This window comes from Berghia stephanieae, chromosome 5, assembly GCF_034508935.2.
Source record: "Berghia stephanieae isolate SIO BIC M18660-M18661 chromosome 5, UCSD_Bste_1.3, whole genome shotgun sequence".
Classification (NCBI taxonomy): Eukaryota; Metazoa; Mollusca; class Gastropoda; order Nudibranchia; family Aeolidiidae; genus Berghia; species Berghia stephanieae.
Window position 1 is genome coordinate 62,686,688 of NC_088364.1, and position 10,000 is coordinate 62,696,687.

The 10,000-nt window shown below is 40.4% G+C and overlaps 1 protein-coding gene across 1 annotated transcript in view; it reads right to left on the reverse strand.

The window, feature by feature from the left end:
* Positions 1–10,000, reverse strand: part of LOC144973989 (guanylate cyclase 32E-like) — a 191,424-nt gene that overhangs the window by 39,371 nt on the left and 142,053 nt on the right. The window contains exons 4-5 of the mRNA XM_078916877.1: positions 6,514–7,177; positions 142–341 (exon numbers count right to left, since the gene is read on the reverse strand). Of these exons, the coding sequence (XP_078773003.1) occupies positions 142–341; positions 6,514–7,002 (689 nt within the window). The 5' untranslated portion in view covers positions 7,003–7,177. The remainder of the gene's footprint in view (positions 1–141; positions 342–6,513; positions 7,178–10,000) is intronic.

The following is a 10,000-nucleotide window of genomic DNA, read 5'->3' on the forward strand; positions in this document are numbered from 1 at the left end:
TAGGTTGGACAGTAACAAAACATGTGATATGTCAGACAGTAACAAAACATGTGAAAGTCAGACAGTAACAAATCATAGGTTGTATTTGGTGGGGGCGAAACATGAATATAGAATCCCCCCCCCCCAAACATTAGGACATACGTAATGTTCATGAGTCCAGCGGTCTTGATGAGTTGTTCTCCCGTGTACAGCCAGTGGGTAAAAGTGCCGGACACTAACCAGAATGATGACCAGTGGAAATGAGTGAGGACAGCTGTGATGAACTTGGACACGTAAGCAATGGAGGGGTCTGTGTTAATCATTCGATGCTGATTGGTCTCGTTGTGGTTGTCAAGGCAACCCTTTGTTTTGGGAAGTGGGAGAGAGAGAGAGAGAGGGGGGGGGGGGAGGGAGAAAATAAATAGAAAAATGTAAAATCGGTTGGTTGTTAGTATAATAATAATAATAATAATAATAATAATAATAATAATAATAATAATAATAATAATAATAATAATAATATAATAATAATAATAATAATAATAATATAATTATATCTTTATTGTCCTCAAAAAAGTGGCAATTTGTCATTTGGTTACACATTTACAACAATACAATATTGACATAGACACATTCACACAGATGGACACTAGTAACATAGTAGTCATCGAAAAAATGGGAGCAAGTAGCAAACGTTCACGTCGTGCTCCTGTAATCCTTCGCTGAAGGAGATTGATTGCTACACTACGCGACCAGAGAGAATAAATTGGGCGGTAAAAGGATAGCCCCTCGGCCCAGACAATGGAAAACTTCAATGTTGTAAGTTTCAACACAGAAGGAATCTCCCATACCAAATGCAAGATACTGGCAGAGCTAAAAGCAGATATAATTTGCTTACAGGAAACCCACAAAGACTCAAAACCACCTTGCATACCTGGCATGCAACTAGTAATACACCACGAACACCCAAAATATGGAAGTGCCATGTACACTCGAGAAAAATCTACCATACTGAAAAGCGATGACCACTCAGAAAATGACATTGAGATTCTCAGAGTAGAAACAACACTGATTACCATCATATCTGTGTACAAACCTCCATTAACCCCATTCAAGTGGCCCCAAATGAATCTATCTGATAGAAAACCAACCCTGATCATTGGAGATTTTAACAGCCATAACACTATATGGGGGTATGAGCAAAATAACCTTGACGGAGATTCTGTTGAGGAATGGGCGGCCGGCAATGACCTCACAATCCTCCATAATCCCAAAGACAAGAAAACCTTTATGAGTGCCCGGTGGAAGAAAGGTTACAATCCGGACCTGGCATTCATATCCTCTCAACACTTCTCAAACTTTGAAAGGACTGTAGGTGAGCCTATACCGAAATCTCAACACAGGCCTATTACTATCAGCATCAAACCAGCTGTTAAAGCCCTCGAATCAAATGCGATACCACGATTCAATTTTAGAAAAGCAAATTGGGAAAACTTTACTAAAGATTTAAACAATGAGATCACCAATATAAAAAGTGACCCACAGAGATACGACGACTTTAGAACACTCATATGGAAAGTTGCAAAGAAAAACATCCCCAGAGGATGCCGAAAAAGTTATATTCCATGTCTCCAAGATGAAAGCAAGCAACTATATGAAAGATACATTGAATCATACAAGGTGGATCCTTTCAGTGAAGAAACCCTAGAACTGGGTGAAGAACTCACATCAATGATAGCCGATGAAAGATCAGAAAGATGGAAGGAATTAATAACCTCCACCAATATGACCCTAAACAGCAAAAAGGCCTGGACTACAATTTTAAAACTGAATAATGACAAAAATACCCAGACAAGAGTGGCTGCAGTAACACCTGACCAAGTAGCACATCAGCTTCTACTGAATGGGAAACCAGCCAAGAAAGCACGAGGCCAACTAAAAGCCCTGAAACGTGAAATGGACAAAGCCCTCAAGGATAGTGAAGATCATCTTGACTCTTTTACCCTGGAGGAGCTACTAGAGGCCTTGTCCCATCTGAAGGCAGGAAAAGCATCTGGACTGGATGGAATCACAACTGAGATGATTCAACACTTTGGACCGAGAACCCTATCCTGGCTATTGGACCTCTTCAATGAATGCGCAAGGACAAACAGGCTGCCAAGTGCATGGAGGAAAGCAAGAGTAGTCGCCCTACTGAAACCGGGGAAAGATCCAAAATCCAAGAAAAGCTATCGCCCGATCTCCCTCCTGTGCATCACATACAAGCTATTTGAGCGAATTGTTATGTCCCGCATGTCACCCAGTCTAGACGAACAACTGTCTCCAGACCAGGCTGGATTCCGACCAGGACGGTCAACATGTGGTCAACTTCTTAACCTTACACAATTCATAGAAGATGGGTTTGAGACAAAACAGGTCACTGGCACAGTCTTCGTCGACCTCACTGCAGCCTATGACACAGTGAATCACAAGATCCTACTCCTCAAAGTGGCTAAAATGATAAAGAATAAGAAAATTGTAAATATCATCCAGTCACTTCTCGAAAACAGGCGCTTCTTTGTTGAAATGGATGGCCGGAAGAGCAGGTGGCGCACCCAGAAGAATGGTCTTCCTCAAGGATCAGTGCTGGCTCCAACACTTTTCAACATATATACAAATGATCAGCCTGAGTTCCCAAAAATCCGCCGATTCATATATGCTGATGACCTATGCCTCGCAACACAGGATGTGTCCTTCCAACCAATCGAGAGCAGACTGACAAATGCCCAGACACCCTTACAAAGTACTACACTAAAAACTCGCTGAACGCCAACCCAGGGAAAACACAAGTGTGTGCATTTCACCTCAACAACCGCCAAGCCCACAAAAAACTTAACATCAAGTGGAATGGCCAGACATTAGAGTACAACTACCACCCAGTGTACCTCGGAGTGACGCTTGATCGGACTCTGTCCTTCAGAGAACACGTGAGGAAGACCAAGGCAAAAGTGTCCACGCGAAATGCCCTCCTTGGAAAGCTGGCAAACATGAACTGGGGAACTGACCCTAAAACTCTAAGGACCACAGCATTGGCCCTCAGCTTCTCAACTGCGGAGTACTGCTCAGCTGTATGGGCCCGATCATGCCATGCCTCCAAGCTAGACCCCGAGCTCAACAACGCCTGCCAGATCGTAACGGGCCAGCTGAGAGCAACACCATTACCACTGGTCTACCGTGCAGCAGGAATAGCCCCACCACACATCCGGAGGGAAACTCATGCCCAAATACAAAAATACAAACAGGAAATGGACCAGAGACACCCCCTTTATGACCACAATTGCCCCAAAAGCAGGCTCAAATCAAGGAAAAGCTTCCTCACAATAGAGAGCCTTCACCCAGACCATTCAGCATTCTTCCGCCTGGACAAATGGGTAGAATGGGACAAGACAGCAAACGATGCCCTCCAGCCCCCAACAGAAAAGCTCCCAGCAGGCACAGACCTCAAGAGAAAAGACTGGGTGGCGTTGAACAGAGCTAGAGCAAAGGTGGGAAACACCGTCACCAATCTCTTTAAATGGAAAATCTCACCGGGCACTGAATGCCCATGCGGTCACCCCAGACAGACATGGACCACATCCTGTCCGAATGCTCGCTGGGACCTCACTGCACCAATGCTGACCTGAGGGAATGCAACCAGACTGCCCGGGACTGGCTGACTCACTGGCGCGACAAGATATGATGATGATCGAAAAAATAATTAAAAAAAAAAAAAAAAAAAAAAAAAATAATATATATATATATATATATATATATATATATATATATATATATATATAAAGTATATATGACGAATTATAGAGCAGTCACTGGCTTAAGATAAAGATAAAAAATAAGTGTGTATGAAACAGTGCCAGACAAAGCATGATATGAAAATACAAGAAAAATATTATCTCTAGCAATCAGCCGGCCTCGAACCCCATACCTCCTGATTATTGGTCAGACGTGTTACCATGACATCCCCTAGGTTGTCTATTAGGTGGTAAGATTTGCCTATTTTCTCCAGAAAGGTATGCGTTTCCAGATAAGTGACAAGGACGTCGGAGGTTCGATCTCCGTCAAGGCAGGCTATGTTTTTGGAAAGGTGTTTTTTCTTCTTCTTGTATTCTTCTCTTTGCTTTGCCCGGCACTTCTTCATGCACACTGTTTCATACAAATTGTTTTATCCACAATGTTTCATACACACTGCCCCATCCACACTGTTTCATCCACACTGTTTCATCCACACTGTTTCATCCCCACTGTTTCATACACAGTTTCATATACATTGTTTCAACCACACTGTTTCATACACAGTTTCATCCACACTGTTTCATCCACACTGTTTCATCCACACTGTTTCATCCACACTGTTTCATCTACACTGTTCCATCCACACTGTTTCATACATACATTTTCACATCTTTATCTTTGTAACACAGTAGTTTACAGCTTTGTGGTCGAGTTGTATTACAATAACGACGTATTGGCTTCTAGTTCGAGACCCATATGACGCACAAAGTTGAGCAATTGGTAAAAGCTAATTATCAACCCTTTGTCACTGCACGCAGTGTACTCAAGTTTTAATGTGTACCTGGCACGTAGCTCTGTCATCTTTGGCGAACTGACGATTTATAAATATTCCATATTTATGGCAATAAATTCTATTTTAGATCCCAGTTCGGTCAAACAAACAAATAAATAAATTAGATGTTTTATAGAGGGCAATAACCACTAAATGTGTTCATAGAGCTTTACAAAGGATCTCTGGCCAACAACAACGCATAACATGTAGGACGGAACATAACACCTGTTAGGCGATATTACAGTTTTGTCGGACAGAAACAACGCTGTTAAAGACCATGTGCTCATTTTACACCTGAGTATGGTGAGAAAATGTGAGTAAAGAGCTTTTTCCAAGGACTCAACTATGCGCCGAGCGAGGCACCAACCCAGGACTGTCCGATCCGAAAGCGAGTGGCATACCACAAGACCAGATAGCCGCATTATTGAATTTTAATTTTGCTCGCTAAGGGCATTTGACAGAGGATCAGGCAAACGTTTGCCTATTAAGGGTGGCACTAGTTGATAGGGGCCAGTATCGAGTACTGGTATCGACCAACGCCCAGTCTTTTTGCCTATGGGAATCAGTGAAAGACAACCCGTTGGAGGATATAATACGTGGCCACGTGATCGGACGAATGCGTGTGATTGGTTGGAGACAAGAGGTCTGACCGGATCGAGATGGCGTCACGCAAGTGCGGAATCACATGATGAGTACTTAGGGAAACTGAAATATTTTGAGAAAAAAACTTATTGACAACTTTTGGCCAGGAAACTCGTCCTTCAAATATATGTCAATTATAATGGCCCTCATCTTATCAATAATTATCAAACCTATTTGTTTCTGGCAGTCCCAGGTTTGTGAGTTCGGGCAGGAAGAGAGTTATTTTAATCCAACGATAGTTGAATGATGAGGGATTTTTTTTTATAGCCAAACAAGAATAGTCCTTTTGTTCTTTGTCAGAGTAGAGAATTTTTGTTGATTGTATTTTGTACTAAGTGGAAGATGGATGTATTTTGTTTTTAACAAAAAGGTTATTGTCCTAAGTAAATACGATGAGGTGGGGTGGAGTGGAAAAAAGTGGTGGGGGGGGGGGGGGGGAGAGAGGAGGAGGTGTACACCTGGACGTCATGCGTTAGGTAGGCAAAGGCTTTTGACACAGAGAATAGATGGAAGAGGTGGTGAAGAAGAAGAAGAAGAAGAAGAAGAAGAAGAAGAAGAAGAAGAAGAAGAAGAAGAAGATTCTTCTTCTTCTTCTTCTTCTTCTTCTTCTTCTTCTTCTTCTTCTTCTTCTTCTTCTTCTTCTTCTTCTTCTTCTTCTTCTTCTTCTTCTTCTTCTTCTTCTTCTTCTTCTTCTTCTTCTTCTTCTTCTTCTTCTTCTTCCTCTTCCTCTTCTTCTTCTTCTTCTTCTTCTTCTTCTTCTCCTTCTTCTTCTTCTTCTTCCTCTTCTCCTTCTTCTTTCTTCTCCTTCTTTTTCTTCGCCACCACCTATTTCCTCTAGTCTCTGTGTCAAAAGCCTTCTACTACCTACCGCATGTCATCCAATTTTTGATTCCTATGAAATAAAACACGTTGAACTTTTCAGCATTTGAATAACTTCGAAACTTAAAGATTTGGTGACGATTCGTTACATATCATTGCATAACTTGTGCTGCTATGTGGTCTTGTGGTATGCTACGTGCTTTCGGATCGGAAGGTCTTGGGTTCGAGCCTCGCTCGTCGAAAAGTTGAGTCATTGGAAAAGGCTCATTACTCACATTCTCTGGTATAAATGAGCACATGTCCGTTAACAGCTTTAACTCTGTCCGAAAACAATTGTAATATCGCCTAACAGGCGTCATGTCTCGTTCTATATGTTAAATGTTGCTGTTGGCGAGGGACCACTTGTTAAGGGCTTTGAGAACGTTAGGTGGATATTGCGCTAAATAAAAGCTCGAATTTTAAAAACTACTTACGTATGTCATATATGGAATATTAAAAGCAGTGGCCATGAGGCCAGCCGATTTACAATGTCCCTCGGGTCCAATGAAGGCCGACACATTCCCAGCACAATACAGATCTGCGAGGACTCGGACCGCTTTGTTTTCCTGGTTCCCCGAGTCCAAGATGGTCTTCGTGAAAGTCACTGAGATATTCTTTCTCTCCGCCTCTTTCTCCAGGACTTCTATAGCGTAGTAAAATGCCCCTCCAATGAGTTTGTCACCCCCGTTGTTCGATATGCTGGACACGAAAGCCAAGTTGAACGTTCTAGGGGTCATGTTGGCGGGAGATATTTCCAAGTCGCCTAGGCCTGCATGACAGATGGACGACGAATTCTGAGATCTTTCTGTAGGACGAGGAGCCTGAGCAACAGCTGACGTGTGAATGGAGCTTAATAGAAATACGACCAAAGCGTAACCGCCGCAAAATTTCCAACAACGAAGCCGGAACATTGTCTGTAGCATTTTTTTGTGCCTTTCTTTCTTCAGTAATGGAGTTTACATGTATCCTTCTAGGATGGATGGGAAGAGAGGAGATGAATGTGTGACACGAGAATGACCATGTGTGTCATTTGTATTCGTGGAGGAAGATGTTAGGGTCCTGGGATATGTAGAAAACATGTTGGGGGTCTGTGGTTATCTGGAGAAATAAGAAACGTGACAAATTAAAGTATAATAACAAAATATGAATTGAAGAGTGGTTTTCGAACACTCCCTAATTCCGTGTTTTTCCCTTTTTGAGATATTGAGGATTATTTCCCCTAAAATTTATCATTCGGTCTATTATTTTATTATCATATCATTCGAACTTCAAATTCACACAAATCTAGGTAAAGCCGTGTGCCATTTGATGCTTAAAATATAATTTACAATTTAATTAATCTCATGGATGGAAAATCTCAAAAGTAGTTAAAAATCGACTTAATGAGTTTTGGATATTAAAAATGCATCATCTCAAGTTGGATGGGGCTTATGGCAAGACGAGAGTCAATTTTATTGATTGATATTAGGAGGACGATTTCTCTGGTCAAACTCTTTTAAAACGTGTTTGTTATTTATTTATTTATTTATTTATTCATTTTTGTTATTTTTCAGATTATACCAGATGTTTTACTTGCGAATAACATCATCGTAATTTATGCCAATGAAGACCATACATACACACACACAAACACATACACAAACACACACATACATACTGTCCTTAAAGTTTACAATTGGTTGTTATCATTTGAATCGATTTTTATAAGAACCCCTCCCCCCCCCCCCCCACCCAACCCTTCTTCCTTCCAAACCCTATCAGATAAATCTCACACGTGTATGCCATGTTTTCATGTTCCTTTATTCAAGATTATATTGTAAAGGACATAGAACCCTTCACATGAAATATGCGGTATATAAGCGCAATTTATTATTATACAATTTTACCAATCTGAAAAAGTGTGAATGAAAAAATTGCCGAACAAAGCGGAAAGAATGAATAATAAAAGCGAGTGCCATTGTCCATTTCATGCTATAGAAACCGGGATAAACTGTGACTCTATGGAGGACTAGTGGGATATTAGACTTTGTACGTTGGGCTGGTCAGACAAACCAGGAGAGAGAAAGAGAGAGAGAGAGAGAGAGAGAGAGAGAGAGAGAGAGAGAGAGAGAGAAGAGAATTTGGGAGGTATGAGAGATTTTTTTAAATATTTTCTTTTTGCATTTAATTTTGTTACGCTCTTTGTTGGTTTACTTCTATCTATGTCATTGTATTTCCTTTTTTATTATCTAATTTGCTTAACTATTTTAAGAAATTCATTAGTCTCTGGGAATACCCAATGTAAATGAAAGAACCAAGGTCCAACCAACGCCCTGAGCACAATAATATAAGAACAGGCATGGAAGCTAATTGGTCACATCTTACGTCAAGAAGAGAACATCCCAACCCAAACTGCAATGAAATAATATTTCCTACATGACAAGAAATATGTAGGGAGACCACCAACATCAATAACAGCTACCCTGAACCAGGATCTCTCTAAATATCAGAAATTTCTGAATTCAGATGAGGCTGTATTAATCCCTGAAGAACTAAGTAAAACTGCAGTGCCGTCTGTACTAAAGTCACAACAAGATCTTGACAGCCCAAAAAACTCTGGCCCAGGACCGTGACTATTGAAAAGATTTAGCAACACGGATGGAGATAGAGCAGCTATACTCATCGAAATATATAGAACTCTGTGGTTGAGTCACAAAATTCCCAGCAAGCATCTTGTAGACTGTGAGGCTAAATACTACAATGTAAATTTCCAGAAGTGGATAAATAAAGTTCACCATATCTTGTCTTATTATCTTTTCTTAAAACTCATTTGCCACTCGCGCTTTCAAAACGATAATGTGGTCTTGTGGTATGACACTAGCTTTCGGATCGGAAGGTCCTGGGTGCGAGCCTCGCTCGGCACATAATTAAGTCCTTGGAAAAGACTCTTAACTCCCATTTTCTCACCGTACTCAGGTGTAAAATGAGTACATGGCCGTTAACAGCGTTGTCTCTGTCCGAAATATGTAATATCGTCGAACAGGCGCCATGTCTCGTTCTACATGTTTCGTGTTGCTGTTGGTCAGGGACCTTTTGTAAAGCGCTTTGAGCACATTTAGTGAATACTGCGCCATATAAAAGGTCACGTTATGAATCGATGAGTGATTTCACTTTTATGCTGAATTATGACATTTGATTCACTCCTGCATAGCACCGTGTCGAGGCGATGGGTAACACTTCGAACGTCATGTCCATCCCAGCCAAAGGTGTAAGGTCTAGTCGATGGCATAATAAGTCATGTAAGCCATTGAATACGTGACCTCAGAATGCACTCAAAACAACACGTGAGTGTATTCCTCTTCCATAGTCTTCCATCCATTCCCCTATTCCTATCTCATCGCTTCATTAATCCATTAATTATATCATTAATTTATTTGGCAGTCATTAAGGACACTTGGATAAATTTAGCTCGCACATTATCACATCAGAGAAGATTTCCCTTCTCTGATCACACCAACTATTAAAACTGCCAAAGTCTAGAAGAAGAAAAAAAAGCATAACAAAAACTTTGGCCAGAAAAATCGACCTTCAAATACCGATAGATTAAAATGAACCCTAATTATGTCAAAAACTCCCAAACCTGGGACTTCAATGGAGACTTCACAAAATCCCAGGTCAGAGAATTTTTGACAATGCGAGGGTTATTTTAAGTGATCAATATTTGAAGGGCGAGTTTTCTAGCTAAATTTTTAAATACGTGATTTTTTCCAGATTGCGGCAAGGTTTTCATTTCTTCTTATATTATTATTATTATTATTATTATTATTATTATTATTATTATTATTATTATTATTATTATTATTATTATTATTATTATTATTATTATTATATTATTATTATTATTATCTTATAACTTGTATTAAACTCAACGGGTCATCAGGT